Source organism: Felis catus, chromosome B4, assembly GCF_018350175.1.
Source record: "Felis catus isolate Fca126 chromosome B4, F.catus_Fca126_mat1.0, whole genome shotgun sequence".
In the NCBI taxonomy this organism is placed as follows: Eukaryota; Metazoa; Chordata; class Mammalia; order Carnivora; family Felidae; genus Felis; species Felis catus.
The window spans coordinates 83,154,762-83,174,402 of NC_058374.1; the positions used below are offsets into that span (position 1 = coordinate 83,154,762).

Sequence of the window (19,641 nt, forward strand, 5' to 3'; positions counted from 1 at the left end):
AAGATTGACTGAGGTGGCTATGAAGTGGGTCTTAGAAAAAAGACATAATTAGATAGAGAGGACAGTAGAGATCATTCCAGGATTTGGGAAGAAGGGCAGGAATAAATAGTACTAGTGTGAAAAAGGACTAAGGCTTAAAGTTGCAGAAACTAAAGAAATAATAAGGAACTTACATTTCACCTGTTCCAACCTCCCACCATCTCTGAAGCACCCCTGACTGATGGCTATTAGGCTATTTATGAATACTTGAAATGATAGGCAGTTTAGTTTACTTTTGAAAGTAAATATTGTATAAATTTTGAAGTTATAGTTATTAGAAAATTTCTCTTTAAAATCTCTGAACAAAAGAAAAAGATGTCATCAAGAGACAATATTAAGTTTAAAAAATTGTGCTAAAGTAATATATACATGTTGTTAAAAGGAGTAAAATACTACTAACATGTTAGAAAAAATAGCAGCTCTCTACCTTTATTCTGACCTCTCAATCCTCTTGAATGGCAACCACTTTTCTTTTCTAGAACTTATTTCTAACAAATGAACACTTCTATTGTTTAGAAATCCAAGGCTATTCTTCCTAGGTCTGTGGCTTTTTGGGAGAGAGGAATAGGAAGGGGTGAGAAAGCTCTTAAGATCTTTTAATTCTCAGTGTTCTGAAATTTCAAAATAATGTGCCTTGGTGTAGGTCTGTCTTATTATTCTGAGACTTTTCAATAAAGGGCTCATTTCTGGGATGGTTTCCTATACAGTTTTGATATTTTTTCCCTCCCTGGTTGTTCTTTTTCTGAAACTCCCATAGTCAGGTATTAGACTTCCTGAACCATTCTTATCTTTTTCCTCCTTAAAACAATAACAAAAACTTGTCTTTTTTGTAGTACTTTTTGGAAAATCTTAACTTTTTTTTTTACCAGCCCTTCCATTGAATTTTTTATTCTAATGATTATGTTTTTGATTTCTAAGTCCTCTTTCTTGTTCTCTAAGTGTCTCTTTTCATAGCAATCTAATCTTGCTTCATGGTTCCACTATTTTCTTATTCTCTGAGGATATTAGTTTTTAAAAAAAAAGTTTTCAGGGCACCTGGATGGCTCAATTAGTAGAGCATGCGATTCTTGATCTCTGGGTTGTGAGTTTGAGCCCCATGTTGGGTGCAGAGATTACTTTAAGAAAGAAAGAAAGAAAGAAAGAAAGAAAGAAAGAAAGAAAGAAAGAAAGAAAGAAAGAAAGAAAGAAAGAAAGAAAGAAAGAAAGAAAGGTTTTCTTTGTTCTTTGCGTTGTCTGTTTTCTTTGAGTTCCTTTTTCCGGTTTATTCTGATTTTTCATGTTGGAGATGTGTTTTATTTTTTATTTATTTAATTTATTATTATTATTATTTTAATGTTTTTATTTATTTTTGAAGGAGAGAGAGAGACAGCAGGAACAGGGGAGGAGCAGAGAGAGAAGGAGACACAGAATCCGAAGCAGGCTCCAGGCTCTGACCTGTTAGCACAGAGCCTGACGTGGGGCTCGAACTCACAAACTGTGAGATCATGATCTGAGACGAAGTCGGACACTTAACTGACTGAGCCACCCAGGCGCCCTGGAGACGTTTTTTAAATACTTGATTTATTTTTATTGTTTTTTAAAAAGTTTATTTATTTTTGAGTGAGAGTGCACAGGAGGGACAGAAAGAGAGAATCCCAATCAGGCTCTACACTGCCAGTGTGGAGCCCAATGTGGGACTTGAATCCACGAACTGAGATCATGCACTGGGCTGAAATCAAGAGTGAGACACTCAACCGACTGAGCCACCCAGGTGCCCCTCAAATACTTTAAATCAAATGTCTGTAATCATTCTACAAACATTAATAGTGGAATGTACAATGTTAGGTATTATGTTAGAGCTGGAATAGGTGAAGTTTTTTTTTTTTTTTTTTTTTTATGAATTGATATTTGAGCTTGTGGTTTTTTTTTGCATTTTTTTTAATGTTTATTCATTTTTGAGAGAGAGAGAGAGACACACACACACAGTGTGAGTGGGGGAGGGGCAGAGAGAGGGAGACACAGAATCCGAAGCAGGCTCCAGGCTCTGAGCTGTCAGCACAGAGCCCAACATAGGGCTTGAACTCACGAACCACTAGATCATGACCTGAGCCGAAGTCAGAAACTTAACCGACTGAGCCACCCAGGCGCCCCTTGAGCTTGGGTTTTGAAAGTAGTGTAGCAACATTTGACCAAGAAAGGCCAATCAGAGATCACAGATCTGCCCTGTCCATTATAAGAGTTACTAGACACATATGGCTATATAAATGAAAAATGGCTAATAAATGAATTTAAGGGGCATCTGGGTGGCTCAGTCAGTAAGCATCCAACTCTTTTTTTTTTTTTTTTTTAATATTTATTTTTGAGAGAGAGAGAGCACGCAAGAGGGGCAAGGGCAGAGAAAGAGGGGGGACAGAGGATCTGAAGCTGGCTCTGTGCTGACAGCAGAGAGCCTGATGTGGGGCTTGAACTCACAAACTGTGAGATCATGAACCGAGCTTAAGTCGGACACTCAACTAACTGAGCCATCCAGGCACCCTAAGCATTCAGCTTTTGATCTCAGCTCAGGTCTTGATCTCATGGTTGTGAGTTCAAACTCTCCACTGGGTGTGACGCTTACTTAAAAAACAAACAAGCAAACAAAGAAACTGAAAATCCAGTTTCTGATAATTCAAGTGGATTATGCCACATGTGGATAGTGAGTACCACACTGGGAAGTGCATTACATTTCTATTATCACAGAAAGTTCTATTGGCTCTGTTGCTGTAGGATGTCTCTTGGGTGTTGGTATATAAAGATTTGACCTCTATGAGAAGGAAGATTTATAAATTCTCTAGTTCCTTCATATTCTTGAATATACAGTTCAACCACAGTTTAGATCTATATTTACCATAACACTCATCTGGATACATCAAAAACAAAGAGCAAAAGTACTGTATACATAGTGGTTGTTAAATCAATAGCTGTTGAAACTAAGACTGTGACAAACAATGATCCACACCAATTGAGAATTTAATCTTGTACGTATAGATCCTGGCATTTAGATGATGCTTAGAAATATCTATGGACTCAAATTGGATTCAACATCACCATTTGAGCAACTGATTAAAAAAGGACAAAAACATTGTTATGACATTATTTGTTACTGAGCTGGTTTCAGGATAAACAATCCATTCTAGGCTGAATCCAAGGAGAAAGAATTACTGGACTGACAGAAGGATGTCTATATAAAAAACTTACGTTAAAGTGAGATTTTAGTATATTGACATACCTCTGGTTCTATGTTTGATATCAGATTCAGCTTCATTTCTCTCCTTTCCCTCATTAGTGGAAATGGTATCCAGTTCACGGCAGATGGAGCTACAAATAACAGAATAAAAGAATTTTTCTCCTTTTTATTTAACTCTATGCTCAATATCAGGCTTGAACTCATAAGCCCAAGATCAAGAGTCATATGCTCTACTGACTGAGTCAGGCAGTTGCCCTAGAATAAGAGAATTTTAAAGTTGTTTCTTGGTCAACATTACCTAGTGTATGACAGCACGTGAATCCTACAAGATTTTTGGTGAAAAAATTGTGTGACCAACTAAATTTGGGATATTCTAAAAATCACAATCTCTAATATGGACAGAAAATTTTCTAATATGCATGGAGTTTTCCATGTATGTTAGCATAATAAAAACTGGGAAATCTTACAGTGGAGAACTTTTTATTTAAAAGTGGTTATTTTCCAAACTTATTTGAACTTATAATCTTTTTTTTTTTTAAATGTTTGAGAGAGAGAGACTGTGTGAGCAGGGGAGAGGCAGAGAGAGAGAAGGAGGGAGAGAGAGTATTCCAAGCAGATTCTGCACTGCCAGAGCAGAGCCCAACACAGGGCTTGAACTCATGAACCACGAAATCATGACCTGAACTGAAACCAAGAGTTTGATGCCTAACCAACTGAGCCACCGAGGTGCCCCAGAACTTATAATCTTTTTATTAGAGAACAGCAACTTGTGTTCTGCGTAACTCACTAGGAAATGTTGCTCTACTAGGGCATCATCATATAGCCTCAGAGCAGCTGCTTCTCTGGAAGGGATCTAGTCCAATCTACTTCAAATTCAGGAACCAATCACAAACAAAAAAAGGAATGATCAATGATCTGGAACATACCTTATGGTTGGAACAGTAAATGGATCAAACTGGTCCACTTTCTGTACATCAATAGGCACAGAAATGCGACCTGTAAGGACCAAAAGTTATAAACTGATGACTGTGAAATACAGATCATTATGGGCTGTCTCCTATGTGTTATTTTGGCTAAATTTTAATCTAAGGCTTAGAAAAAGGGTTAGACTTATCTGTTAAAATCAGTAGTTGGAAATTACTTCCACACTAGCTGCATGTTTTATTTCTCTTAAAAAAAAAACAACAAAAAATAAGTATGAAAGACTGTTAAGCTATTACATAGTGCTCTTATCTCTACTTTTATTTCTATCTCCTTCTTCCTAATATCCTTTTATACAGAAGTACAGAATGATATCAAATTTAGTGAGTTCTGAAAATGAAACAACATAGATAAAAATAGTTCATTTCATTATCTTGATTTGCTGAGATCAGACCAGACACCTGTATGTTGGAAATCTTTAGAAAGCATTTTGGGAATAAAATAGCATTATACTACCTTTTTACAATATCTACACCTGGGATACCACATAAAATTCATCACATCTCAAAAATGAGATAATGAGTCTCAAGAATGCCAGGTAAATAACAAGTTAAGATAATCAAGAGAATTGGGAGTTGCTGATTGAAGACAGTAAAAACTGCAGCTACTTAATGGGGAAAAGATATAATCAAAATGTATACACCTATGAATATAATTATTTACTGAAGCTGAATTTTAGAATAAGGGGATACCCACTAAAGTTTTAGAATTAAGTTAAAAAAATATTAAGAAATATTAAGATTATTACCAAAAGAAGCTGAAAACACACAGTTGACAGGTTTGAAAAGGAGCTATCCAAATATATGGACTAGAGAATCATTATAGATTATTAAAGGAAACTAGGCAATTTGGGAGGATTGAATGTGTGACACTTTTCTAGGCACTTTACATTTTAGATTTTCACAATAACCCACTGAAGTAAGTACTATTATTATCTCCATTTCACAGATGAGAAAACCAAGGTACAGAGAGTAGTTTGCCTAACATCCCACAGCAAGTGGCAGAGTTGGATTATTGACTACTTATTGGATATTAGTTGTCCTAAAAAGGACAACTATATACAACTGCATATGTCTCCCGGTTGGATGAAGCAAAGTTTAGGTCAATATAGCCACCTTTATATCTATTTTAAAGTCAGTTTCATTCCTTCAAAACACCTAAGAAAAATGTGAAGGAGGAAAGCTAAAAGTATGGAAAAAGAACTGAGGGAGGAAGCATAGTGGGCACAGCACAGAACTCTGTGGTTTAAGAACTGAATTCTGTTTCTAGCTCTGTTGCAATTTGTTTTATGACTGTAGACAAGTCCCATTAACCTCTTGGACCACTGTTTTCTCATTTGTACAGTGAGAACTACCATCGTGTGAGTTCTAAGTACCTCTACGATTCTAACACTGAACCTCAAAAACCCAGATGAAAATTCTTTATGTAGTGGAAACTCATCTGGTAGCTACTAATCAACAACTAAAACTTTCATTTTCCTTCTAGTTTTCTTTACTTTCTTTACATTGTACCTGTTTTAGGATGAACACTAAAAGGGCTCTTCAGTAAATGATTGATTCCTTTGCTAACATTGATATCCAGCCGTGGAAAACAGTACTGGAGCATGATCTCCCATTCAAGCCAAGGTCCACATTTGTCGTTTTTGGTATTATCCTAAAAACAGATGCAAGTCTAGCATGAGGATCAGTAGGAACTTTTGAGGATTTCTTTAAAAGTGGTTAAAAATGATTTTCAATAATCTTTAACTTACTAATAAGCAAAACAATCAGAATTTAATTAAGAATTACATTATTATATTTATAATAGAGATTTTGATGGGATATACCTGAGAGCTGATGGTTTTCTTCAAATACTCCCAACGCTGAAGTGAATTGTGATGCTTTTGGAAGTTTTGTTGAAGTTTCTCATGAATTGGTGACGAGTCATTAAGGAACACACTCATTTATGACACATTAATGAACAACTTATTTCCAGTATGTGTTACAACAAGGATAACTGAAAGTTTACTAGAAATTATTGTTTTCTAAAATGCAAATATGTATATTTTTAAGTTTATTTACCTTGAGAGAGACAGAGACAGCATGAGCAGGGGAGAGGTAGAAAGAGAGAATCCCAAGCAGGCTCTGCACTGTGAGCACAGAGCCTGATGTGGGGTTTGAATGCACAAAACCATGAGATCATGACCTGAGCCAAAATTGATAGTCGGACGCTTAAATGACTGAGCCACCCAGGTGCTCCTCTAAAACACAAATATTAATTGAACACATATCCTTAAAAAAATCTCCTGTAAAAATATGATACTGCTATGGCAGAAAAAATGCCAAAATAAATATTTGGTTTAATGTAAAGCTTTCCCTGGTCTGTAGAAATTTTGACTATATGATTCAGTATTCTTTAAGTATCCATTAATTCTATGAGGATCAAACTCCAAAATGAGGAAATTTCTTTCTGAAAAGGCTTCATTTCTTACTATACTCCAAACTAGAGATACTAAAATGCAGAAAAAGATGTTTTGTGTAAAAAGACTAAATTTGTAAGAGTACGTATATGAGAATATGCAGGCGGAACACATTTATAATATCATAGATAAATACATGTAGCTCACGTAGAAATGGTCTTGGGAAAGGATATTTTCAGGAACAAGGGCTAAGATCTTATCCCAGCTTTCTTTATTTTCAAGAATATCTTGATCAACTAAGGCATAGTCTTCAAAGTATTTTTTTATTATGTTTATAGATTTTCTGTAGGAATAACAATAACAAAGTCCTAATACTATTTGTAATATATACACTGCATAACTTTTGTTGCTATTTGGGTGGCTAGTGTTTACTTCTACTGAATTTTTCTTAATGAGCATGTATTAGTCTAATAAGAAAAATACAAATAGAGTTTAGCTATGTAAAATGGGAATAATACCCCTTTGCAGGGTTATAAGAGTTAACTAAGACATTCTAAGGGGGAAGAACCTACTGTAGATAGTACCTGGCTTAGAACAGATATTCAAGAAATGTTTACTTTTTTTTTTTTTTTTAAAGTAGGCTCCACAGGCTTAAATTTACGACCCTAAGATCAATATCTGAACTGAGATCAAGAATTGGATGCTTAACCGACTGAGCCACCCAAGTGCCCCAAGAAATGTTTACTTAAGCTCTACAACTTAGAAGGTTAATAGCATCATAAATATGTAACAAGAAAGCAACCAAGCCAGGACAACATAATAATACATCAGTAGTAGAATGTGGGATAGAGTCTATAGTTTCTACTATGAATTACTTGCTTTACATCTCGACAATTATATAGTGCTTAGCATTTTGCAGACTTCACATCTACTGTTTCATTTAATCTTTGCCACAACTCTCAGATAGAAGGAGATGTTTTTCCCGTCATATAGTTAAGGAAATAGAGGCTCTAATATTTTATTAAAGTCTTAATAAGTTGCAGAATAGAGATTCTAACTCTTTATGTTTATTTATTTTTCAGAGAGAGAGAGAGAGAGAGAGAGAGCAAACGGGGTAGGGGCAGAGAGAGAGGGGGACATAGAAGTTGAAGCAGGCTCCAGGCTCTGAGCTGTCAGCACAGAGCCCGATGTGGGACTTAAACCCACGAACTGCGAGATCATAACTTGAGCCAAAGTCAGATGCTTAACCGACTGAGCCACCCGGGCGCCCCTAGAGATTCTAACTCTTAATGCAAAGCTCTTTTCACCGAGAGAAGTAGTGAGTTCAGTGGGAAGAGTATGGGTTTTGAAATTAGGCAGACCAGGACATGAATGCTGAATTTAACAATTACTTGTGTGGTGCCACGAAACTTATACAATCTTTTCAAATCTCACTTTCTTCATCTGTAAATGGAGATACCATCATGACCGTCATGAAGTTATTGTTAAAACCAATGAGAACATTTGTAAAACATCTGTCATGAATACTGCAGCATGAAGTAGTCATTCAATGAACTCTCGTTATTATCATTGTAAAGTGCTATCCCAGTAGGGAAAACTGATAACAAGGCAATTCTAAAGATAAATCAGACACAACTTAAACTGCATAGAGTCTTTTCCAACAGACCTGACAAAAGGGTGAATTTTTTCGCTTAGGTGGACTTTCTTTTTAACGTCTTGACCACCCTGAAAAATAAACCATCAAAAAAGAACTTCATGTATATGAAATAAATGAAATAACTTAAAAATTTCTTTAATGTGTTCTAAAGATACTGATTAAAAGAAAACTGCCAACATATAGAAGTTTAGATGCTATTTTATAGTCTCAATACTTGTAACTTTCTGGGTTACCTTTACTTCACATGATTGAACCAGAAGAGTAATTTTCCTTTTGTCACAAAGATCTTAAAAAATGTAGCTACTATGATTATTTGATCTGCTGGTAAGATCATCTACTCTGGAATGTGGATGCTCTAAAAGTTTAATTTTGTCACTAAACATTTCAGGCTTGGTAACATCTAGCAAACAAAGAAATGTAAATTATCATTAAGATCTTACCTTTACAAGACTCAAGTACTCAACTATCCCAGAACGTACTGCAGAGGACAATTTTCTAACTGATTCATCACAGACCCAACAATGAACACCTCTCCTTCCAGAATACACCCAGAGACGATGCTTAAATCCAAAGTCCTCTGAGGAGGGGAGAAATAATAGGTTTTAAAATCTAGAAATAAATTTATAAACTCCTGGTTCTTGCTTACTTCCTTAGCTTCGTTTTTACCTCTTATCCACATGTACTCATGTTAACTCTACTGAATTATTTTTAGTTTTCTGTGTCCTCCATGCTTTTGCCTTTATGTCAATACCTATTCTGGTCTCTCTGCCAAGAATTTCTTCATGCCCCGGTATTTCCATTTCTCTCCCTGACCAATTGCCATTTATCATTAAAGACCCAGTCTAGGGATATTAAAAAAAGTTAATAAATTTAAAGTGTTTAGAACAGTGCTTGGCACATAATAAGCACCCTAGATAAGAGTTAGCTATTTTTAGTACATGTGCTGCTGAAGTGATCACAAGAGTTAGCTATTTTTAATATCATTATCATCTTTATCATTATCTTTTCCAGAAAGCCTTTTCTAATCCAGTCTTTTCCCATTCCTGTATGCACTCCTGCTGTTCTAGATCTCCAGGGAATGCTGGGCATATTACTCAACATAAGTATAATCTTCAATTTTATTCGTCTTCTTCTTAGACTGCATAACATACTTGAGGTAATCATTATCTTTCATATTTCTTTCCCTCACCTAGGACAGTATGTAGCACAAAGAGCTGCTCGACAGATGACTGAATTGGGAAAAAACTCACTGGTTTGATCAACAGCTTTATTAGAATTTGAACTACAACTTTATTCTAATCTTTTATTTTCTGGCCATATGTTTCTAGGAAACATGTTCAAAATTTATGAGAGTTGACTATAAAATGGTATAGATAGGGGTGCCTGGGTGGCTCAGTCGGTTGAGCGTCCAACTTTGGCTCAGGTCATGATCTCACAGTTCGTGAGTTCGAGCCCCATGTTGGTCTCTGAGCTGATAGCTCAGAGCCTGGAGCCTGCTTCGAATTCTGTCTCCTTCTCTCTCTGCCCCTCCCCCACTCACACTCTGTCTCTCTCTCTCTGTCTCAAAAATAAATAAACATTAAAAAAATTTTTAAATGGTACAGACAGACAAATATTCAGAGGAAAATAGATTCTTGCATTTGACCCCCCTCAGACACTACCAATACTTGCCCTTCAGTGCTCGGTCGATTATGCGTATGGCCATCGTCATGAGGGTCCAGCACTTAGAACATATGTCTGCAGAACTGGAGCAGAGGCATCATTACTCACTGTTAGTGACATCACCCACCCTACCAGCAAGGCATGCAGCACTTACCTACAACATCTCCTCACATCGTCATAGTCTGTCATGTCAATGTCAAACACCAATTCTTTTTCCTGAGCCTGGAAAGCTCCCAGCTTCACTGTATTGTGTTGATTGGGCTACAGATAGGGGGAAAATATTTAAATATTTTAAATATATATATACATACACACACACACACACACACACACACACACACACACACACATAACCCAAAACAAACAAAAAACCCAAACAAAAAATTCAGTTTCTTTTTATTTATTTTTAAAAATTTTTTAACATTTATTTATTTTTGAGACAGAGAGAGACAAAGCATGAATGGGGGAGGGTCAGAGAGAGAGAGGGAGACACAGAATCTGAAACAGGCTCCAGGCTCTGAGCTGTCAGCACAGAGCCCGACGCGGGCTCAAACTCACGGACCGTGAGATCATGACCTGAGCCGAAGTTGGATGCCTAACCGACTGAGCCACCCAGGTGCCCCTCAATCAGTTTCTATAAGAGCTGTCATGCTGCCAATTATGCTGTTTTCCACCCACACAAAAAAAGTGGCCAAAGAGAAATGAAGAAACCATAATACAATGCCAATTCTATTTCAGTTAAAGTTCATTAATTTGGATTCTGTGCATCCAGAATTGATGACAGTATACATTTACTTAAAACAGGTTTTGATAAATCTATATTGCCATAAATATTTTTTTTCAGTTCTACTGAGATATAATTGACATGTAACATTGAATAAATATTTGTTATTTTTAGGTTTCTGATAAGGAAGAAAGTACATACAAATAATTAATGCCCTATTGTAAGCTGTTTTAAGGACCTTTAACTGTTACTAGACATATAAGTAACAAAAATGTATTTAAAATTTTTCAATAGGGGTGCCTGGCTGGTTCAGTCAGTAGAGCATGCGACTCTATCTCAGGGTTGTGAGTTCAAGTCCCTCACTGGGTGTAGAGATTACTTAAAAATAAAATCTTTAAAAAATAAATAAAATATTTCAATAATCCAAAATATCTCAATTAGTTCAAACTGAGCCTTTGGCTTAAGCTGTAAGTAGCCTCCTTTGAGGTTATGGATCACCAGGCATAGAAGGCAGACTGAATACAGATACTTATCTTGCTCTTCTAAACTTGCACAAAAATGATAGTAAAGATTTTTTTTTTTTGGATAGTAAAGATTTTCTTAAGAAAGGCATGTCTTGGGGCATTCCTGAGCCTGGGTGGCTTAGTTAGTTGAATGTTCAACTTTGGCTCAGGTCATGATCCTACAGTTTGTGAGTTTGAGCCCCACATTGGGCTTGCTGCTGTCAGCACGGAGCCCACTTTGGATCCTCTATCCCCCGGCCCCTGCTCCTCTCCCACTTGTGTGCTCTCTCTCTCAAAAATAAACATTAAAAAAAAAAAAAAAAAAAAAAAAAAAAAAAAAGCATGTCTTTTAAGAAAGAACCAAAGAGGAGAAGATACCACCATGATTTTTATAAGATACCCATAAGAGCTGAATCTTAAGCTCTCAGTAAGGAAAGATAAGAAGCAACCCAATTTACACCTCAGCATCCCTAAAAAACTCTGGTCACAATTGGTATCTCTGGAGTAAGAATACGCACGTGTGTGCCTGAGTGCGTGTGTGTGGTGTTGGTAAAACTAAGACTAAAAACAAGAGTATTGGTTAAAAATCTTTTTATGAAGCAGTTCCCCAGATTCTTCCATTTACTCTGCAGAGCTAGGTGACTGTGCAAAGACACCTGAATTATTATCTGGAGAACCTCAAACAGTGGGTCTTTGGACTGGGATGAGGGGCAGGAACAACAGGTACAGCTGAAGAAAGATGTGTTGTACTGATATACAGGGGATTAAGTGGACATTACATGTGGAAATTTGAGACCCTGCCCTCTTCCCCTACATCTATACCCTATCGCTGCCACCCGGGGAGGAGACCAGAAGATTCCTGTCTGAAGAATCTGATCAGGAGTGTCAGGCACTGTTAAAGGCTCTAAGAATATAGATCAGTGATCAAAACAGATCTCTGTGCTAGTGGAGTTTTCATTCAAGCAAAGAGCTAGAGAAACTGACAACAGAGCTTCTTCCCAAAAAGATGACCAAGCCAGATCACCTTGTAATAAAGAAATCTCAGTCATGTATACAGAACTTCCAATCAGCTTTTTTAGTACTCTATTTTTATTTTTTTCAATATATGAAATTTATTGTCAAATTGGTTTCCATACAACACCCAGTGCCCAACCCAAAAGGTGCCCTCCTCAATACCCATCACCCACCCTTCCTTCCCTCCCACCCCCCATCAACCCTCAGTTTGTTCTCAGTTTTTAAGAGTCTCTTACACTTTGGCTCTCTCCCACTCTAACCTCTTTTTTTTTTTTTTTTCCTTCCCCTCCCCCATGGGTTTCTGTTAAGTTTCTCAGGATCCACATAAGAGTACTCTATTTTTAAATATAAGCAACATGCAAGAAACTATCAGACTTATGAGGCAAGCCTCTAATATGAAAGAGGGGAAAAAACAGGAAAAAAAGCAACCTTGAGAAAACAAGACTGTACAACAGAAGAAAATTAAAAAAAAAACAACTATCATTGATATCCTCAGATAAGACATATCAATGAAAAAAAAAGTTCTTGGAAATTAAAATATAATAGCAGAAGTGAAAACCTCTGAGGAAATTCCCCAGAAAGTAGGGCCAAAGGACAAAAAAATAGAAAACAGGAGGAAAAAAAAATTAGTGAATCAGTTTAAGACACGTAATATCTGACTTTAGGATTTCTGGAGAGACCAGAGAAAAATTATAGATAGGACAAATTGTATTTAAAAAAAAAAAAAAAAGGTAGGGGCACCTGGCTGGCTCAGATCAAGATCAGACTCTTGACCTCTGGGTTGTAAGTTTGAGCTCCATGTTGGGTGTAGAGATTACTTAAAAATAAAATCATGGAGGAGCCTGGGTGGCTCAGTTGGTTGAGCATCTGATTTCAGCTCAGGTCAAGATCTCACAGTTTGCAAGCCCTGCATCAGGCTTTGTGTTGACAGCTCAGAGCCTGGAGCCTACTTCAGATTCTGTGTCTCCCTCTCTCTCTGTCCCTCCCTGGCTCACAGTCTGTCTCTCTTGCTCTCAAAAATAAACAAACATAAAAAAATAAAATAAAATCTTTTTTTAACTCAAAAATAAAATCTAAAAAAAAAAAAAAGTAAAAGGGAAATTTCCTAGAATTGAAGGACATGAGTTCATGATCATGAGTCCATCAAGTATTTAGCACAATAGGTACAAAAAGATGCATGTCAAGCGAAATTTTAGAACATTAGGGACAGAGGGGAGCAGAAAATCCTAAGAGCTTTCAGATCCAACACAGTGGGACAAGAATCAGAATGGGGGTCTTAATAGCAACACTGGAAACAAGCAGGTAATGCAAAATTCTAAGGGAAAATGATTTAGAAACTGAACCATTAGTTAAGCATAAATGTAGAATGAAGGTATTTTCCAGATACAGAAGGTATCAAATGTTTTGTCTTCCATGCATCTTTTCTCAGGAAGCTCAGGTAGGATGTGCTCTACCAGAACAAGGAAGTAAACCAAAAAGAGAACAAAGGATTTGGGTAACACAGGATCCAAAATAGGAGAGAGGTGGAAGGACATTGGGGTGATTACAAGATCATATTTATCCAACAGGCTTAGAGGGCAATCAGTCCAGCTTGGGGGTCAGAAGTCTGCCAGGGAAATCTTTTCAGGGTGAAATTGACAAACTACCTGTTAGGTCTGAACACATTGGGATATTCAGACAATTGGCAAGGAGTTTGGGGTTGACTTAGTGATCAACCCTGATTTTTAATCTAACAAATATATTAGAAGCATGTGGAAATGGGAAGGTGAGGTGAGGGTAGGCAGTGAGGTAAAAGAAAGCTAAACTCTCACCTGCCAGATTGGAAAGTCAGTAGATAATGCTTAAAATAGAAAAATGGGAGAAATATAAAAATGTTACTTACAGACAAGGTGGCAAATACCTTAAGAATCAGCTAAAAGAAAGTGGTTGCCTCTGGGGAGCAGAAAATAATGGAAAGAGAAAGAGACCCTTAAAAAAAAAAGCCATGCTCATGGATTGGAAGAAGAAATATTATTAAAATGTCTATACTACCCAAAGCAATCTATACATTCAATGTAATCCCTATCAAAATAACACCAGCATTCTTCCCAGAGCTAGAACAAACAATTCTAAAATTTGTATGGAACCAGAAAAGACCCTAAATAGCCAAAGTAATGTTGAAAAAGAGAACCAAAGCTAGAGGCATCACAATTCCAGACTTCAAGCTGTATTACAAAGCTATAATCATCAAGACAGTATGATACCGGCACAAAAGCAGATGCATGGATCAATGGAACAGAATAAAGAACCCAGAAATGTATGGCCAACTAATCTTTGACAAAGCAAGAAAGAATGTCCAATGGAAAAAAGGCAGCCTCTTTAGCAAATGGTGTTGGGAAGACTGGAGAGCAACATGCAGAAGAATGAACCAGGACCACTTTTTTACACCATACACAAAAATAAACCCAAAGTGGATGAAAGACCTAAATGTAAGACAGGAAACCATCAAAATACTAGAGGAGAAAATAGGCAACAACCTCTTTGACCTTTGCCACAGCAACTTCTTACTAGACATGTTTCCGGAAGCAAGGGAAACAAAAGCAAAAATGAACTATTGGGACCTCATCAAGATAAAAAGCTTCTGCACAGCAAGGAAACAATCAGCCAAACTAAAAGGTAAATATTTGCAAATGACATATCTGATAAAAGGCATCAAACTCAACATCCAAAAAACAACCAGTTAAGAAATGGGCAGAACACATGAACAGACTTTTCCAAAGAAGACATCCAGATGGCTAACAGACACATGAAAAGATGCTCAACATCACCCATCATCAGGGAAATACATTTCAAAATCACAATGAGATACCACCTCCCAGCTGTCAGAATGGCTAAAATTAACAACTCAGGAAACAACAGATGTTGGTAAGGATGTGGAGAAAGGGGAACCCTCTTGCATTGTTGGTGGGAATGCAAACTGGTGCAGCCACTCTGGAGAACAGTATGGAGGTTCCTCAAAAAATTAAAAATAGAGCTACCCTACAACCCAGTAATTGCACTACTAGGTATTTATCCAAAGGATACAAAAATGCTGATTTGAAGGGGCACATGCACCCCAATGTTGATAGCACAATATATTAATAATAGCCAAATTATGGAAAGAGCCCAAATGTCCATCGACTGACGAATGGATGAAGATGTGGTATATATACATAATGGAATATTACTTGGGGATCAAAAAGAATGAAATCTTGCCATTCACAACGTGAATGGAACTAGAATGTATTATGTTAAGCGAAGTAAGTCAGAGAATGACTATCATATGATTTGACTCATATGTGGAATTTAAGAGACAAAACAGATGAACATAGGGGAAGGGAAGGAAAAATAAAAAGAGAGAGGGAGGCAAACCATGAGACTCTTAACTACAGAGAACTGAGGGCTGCTGGAGGGGTGCTGGTTGGGCAGATGGGCTAAATGGATGATGGGCATTAAGGAGGGCACTTATTAGGATGAGCACTGAGTGTTATATTTAAGTGATGAATCACTAAATTCTATTCCTGAAATCATTATTACACTATGTTAACTAAGTTGGATTTAAATAAAATTAAAAAAAATGAGATTTATTCTCCTTCATTTATTCTCCTTAAAGAGAAGGAATAGAGCGACACTTTGGCCCTTCTATAGAGATTTCAGTTTTTTGTTTCAAAAAAAAAATTCTTTTTTACATTTATTTATTTTTGAGAGACAGAGTGAGACGGTGCACGAGTTGGGCAGGGGTAGAGAGAGGAAACAGAATCCGAAGCAGGCTCCAGGCTCTGAGCAAGCTGTCAGCACAGAGCCCCACGTGGGGCTCAAACACACGAACCGTGAGATCATGACCTGAGCCCAAGTTGGACGCTCAACCGACTGAGCCACTCAGGGACCCCTAGAGATTTCCGTTTTATTTATTTATTTATTTATTTATTTATTTATTTATTTATTTATTTATTTATTTATTTATTTCCAACGTTTTTTATTTATTTTTGGGACAGAGAGAGACAGAGCATGAACGGGGGAGGGGCAGAGAGAGAGGGAGACACAGAATCGGAAACAGGCTCCAGGCTCTGAGCCATCAGCCCAGAGCCCGACGCGGGGCTCGAACTCATGGACCGCGAGATCGTGACCTGGCTGAAGTCGGACGCTTAACCGACTGCGCCACCCAGGCGCCCCTAGAGATTTCCGTTTTAATCTCTATCCCTAAAGAGAAGTAGGGATGCCTGGCTGGCTTAGTGGTAGAGCATGTGACTCATGAGTTCAAGCCCCATATTGGGCACAGAGATTACTAAAAAAAAAAAAAAAAAAAAATTGGGGTGCCTGGGTGGCTCAGTTGGTTGAGTGTCCAACTCTTGATTTTGGCTCAGGTCATGATCTCAGGGTCGTGGCATGGAGTCCAGCATCAGGCCTCCACACTGAGCATGGAGCCTGCTTGAGATTCTTTCTCTCTCTCTCTGCCCTCTCCCCTGCTTGCACTTTATCTCTCTCTAAAATTAGAAAAAAAAACTAAATAAAAAAAGTAAGTAAAAAATAAACTAGATTAAAAAAAAAATAAAGAGAAGTAAACTGCTCTAAAGCATTTTTCTTGCCTGCCTTTTTAAATGGCTTCTCCCCTTCCCTTGGGATTTAAATCAGAAAACCTGGGTTCAGGTCTCAGGTCTACAGTTTGGAAACTGTGTCTCCTGGGACAAATTATTTAAGTTCTCTCAGCCTGTTTTCTCCTTGTAAAAATATAATGAGGATTGATATGAAAAATAAGTTATACGAGACATGGAAAAGCTCCATACAAAAGCTACTATCACATGAATGTATTTCTCCCCCATGTGTGTATTTTTTTTTCTTTAAATGTTTCATTTACTTTTGAGAGAGAGCACAAGCAGTGGAGTGCAGAGAGAAAGAGGGGAACAGAGGATTTGAAACAGGCTCTTTGCTGACAGCAGACAGCCAGATGCAGGGCTCGAACTCACAAACTGTGAAATCACGACTTAGGCTGAAGTCAGATGCTTAATCAACTGAGCCACCCAGGTGCTTCCCTCCATGTGTGTACTTTTATTTTTATTTATTTTTAAAAAATGTTTATTTATTCTTTGAGAGAGAGAGAGAGAGAGAGAGAGAGAGAGAGAGAGCATGAGCAGGGAAGAGGCAGAGAGAGAGAGACACATAATCTAAAGCATGCTCCAGGCTCTGAGCTGTTAGCAGAGCCCGACGCAGGGCCTGAACCCACGAACCGTGAGACCATGACCTGAGCCGAAGTCGGGAGCTCAATCGACTGAGCCATCCAAGTGCCCCCCACCCCTATGTGTGTATTTTTAAGGAGAGAAAGAAGGGCAATTTTGGTATGTTCATTCATTCAACAAGTATTTACAGTGTACTCTCTCTGCCAGTCACTATTCTAGGCATTTAGACTGTATCAGTGACAATGGGTAGGAGGAGTGGGGCAAGTTGCAGTAGGCCTCACTGAATGAAGACGTGAGGAGTTGAAGGAAGGAACCGAGAAGGTATCTGGTCAATGGGTTCTGGGCGGTGGAAACTGCTTGAGCAAAGGCCAGTGTGGCAGAGGTGGAGTGAGTAAGGCAGAGAGAGGGGCTTTTACTCTGAGTGAAATGAGAAGCTGTAAGAGAATGGTTTTGAGCAGAGGAATCACAGAATCTGACTTGTTTTTTTTTTAATTTTTTTTTTTTTTTTAACATTTATTTATTTTTGAGACAGAGAGAGAGCATAAACAGGGGAGGGTCAGAGAAAGAGGGAGACACGGAATCTGAAACAGGCTCCAGGCTCTGACTGTCAGCACAGAGCCCGACGCGGGGCTCGAACCCATGGACCGCGAAATCATGACCTGAGCCAAAGTCAGACGCCTAACCGACTGAGCCACCCAGGCGCCCCGGAATCTGACTTGTTTTAAAAGGATCATTGGCTGCTGTGTTGAGAATAGACTCTAGAGTCTATAGGAGCAAATTGTTAGGAAGTTTTTACGGTAATTCAGATGAGAGATGATGACAGCGGTAGTGGCACTGGTACCAGTCGTTGGATTTCAGATATTATTTTGGTAGACCTAAAGAGATTTCCTAATGGAAACAGATATAGGAGTATGAGAGAAAGAGAGGAATCAAGAATAACTTCATGGGATGCTTGGCTGGCTCATTGGGTACAGCATGTGACTCCAGATCTCAGTGTCATGTTGCATATAGACATTATTTTAAAAAAAACAAAAAACAAAAAACTCCAAAGCTGGAAGAGAATGTAATTCTTTTAAAATTCCCTCATTTAAACCACACTGACATCCTCATTTAGTCTTTTTAAAAAATAAAGTTCAGGGGAGGCGCCTGGGTGGCTCAGTCAGTTAACTGTTCGACTTCAGCTCAGGTCATGATCTCACCATTCCCGAGTTGGAGCCCCGTGTCAGGCTCTGTGCTGACGGCTTAGACCCTGGAGCCTGCTTCAAACTGTGTCTCCCTCTCTGTCTCTGCCCGGCCCCTGGTTGTGCTCTCTCTCTCAAAAATAATAAACATTAAAAAAAATTGTTAAAAAAATTGATTATTATTTTTTTTAACATTTATTTATTTTTGAGAGACAGAGACAGAGCACAAGCAGGAGAGGGGCAGAGAGAGAAGGAGACATAGAATCCGAAGCAGGCTCCAGGCTCTGAGCTGTCAGGACAGCGGCTGACGCCGGCTCGAACCCACTAACCATGAGATTAGGACCTGAACCGAAGTCGGATGCTTAACCTACTGAGCCACCCAGGCGCCCCTCATTTAGTTTTTTCGCCCAATACTCAATTTTTTTGTCCTAGTGAGAATACAACCAATTCATTTCCAAATGATTTCCAACCAGTAATGTAGAGTATCAAGAACAACAACAAAAAAAATATTACAATCTACTTGCAAGAAGATAAAGTGTGGCTCTTCAACTAGAATTAACTCTAAAAATGTAACCTCAAAACAATGGGGGGCTCCAACCCATTCTTGGTTTAAAAAATGAAACATAATACATAAAAAATTGATTTCTTACTCTGTGGGAGTATACTGCGCCTATATCAATCTTGTATGGATTCATTTTCTGCATCTCCTTTTCCAGATCACTCTGGTTGTTGAAGGATTGGTAGCGAATGTAAATATCATCTTTCAATGTGAATGAAAATTCACGGTGTTGAAAGTAATTCTTTGTCACTGCAAAATAAATATACAATTTTAAAGTTAATTTGGTATTTTATTTAGCACAGGGCATTATAACATCAACCAATGAGAAGATATTTTGAATAAGCCTGTGTGCTCAACACTGTGCTACATGCTAAAAAAAAGACTTCCTAATTTGAAGGGGCTTACTATCCTGCATCTGATAGGAAAAAGTAAAAATGAAGAAAAAGATGCATTAAGTGTTTTAAATATGTAATGCCATCTGTCTCTCTTCGGTGGGCACTAATAAATTCAGCTGCGAAGAGGTCAG

At 37.8% G+C, this 19,641-nt stretch overlaps 1 protein-coding gene across 3 annotated transcripts in view; it reads right to left on the reverse strand.

Moving 5' to 3' along the window:
* The window catches only part of PRIM1 (DNA primase subunit 1), a 38,614-nt gene that overhangs the window by 18,407 nt on the left and 566 nt on the right, over positions 1-19,641 (reverse strand). For all 3 annotated transcript variants that reach the window (XM_023257148.2, XR_002743911.2, XR_002743910.2), the window contains exons 2-11: positions 19,207-19,364; positions 10,097-10,203; positions 9,952-10,025; positions 8,721-8,857; positions 8,290-8,348; positions 6,857-6,966; positions 6,051-6,139; positions 5,737-5,878; positions 4,171-4,240; positions 3,287-3,375 (exon numbers count right to left, since the gene is read on the reverse strand). In XM_023257148.2, the coding sequence (XP_023112916.1) occupies positions 3,287-3,375; positions 4,171-4,240; positions 5,737-5,878; positions 6,051-6,139; positions 6,857-6,966; positions 8,290-8,348; positions 8,721-8,857; positions 9,952-10,025; positions 10,097-10,203; positions 19,207-19,364 (1,035 nt within the window). The remainder of the gene's footprint in view (positions 1-3,286; positions 3,376-4,170; positions 4,241-5,736; positions 5,879-6,050; positions 6,140-6,856; positions 6,967-8,289; positions 8,349-8,720; positions 8,858-9,951; positions 10,026-10,096; positions 10,204-19,206; positions 19,365-19,641) is intronic.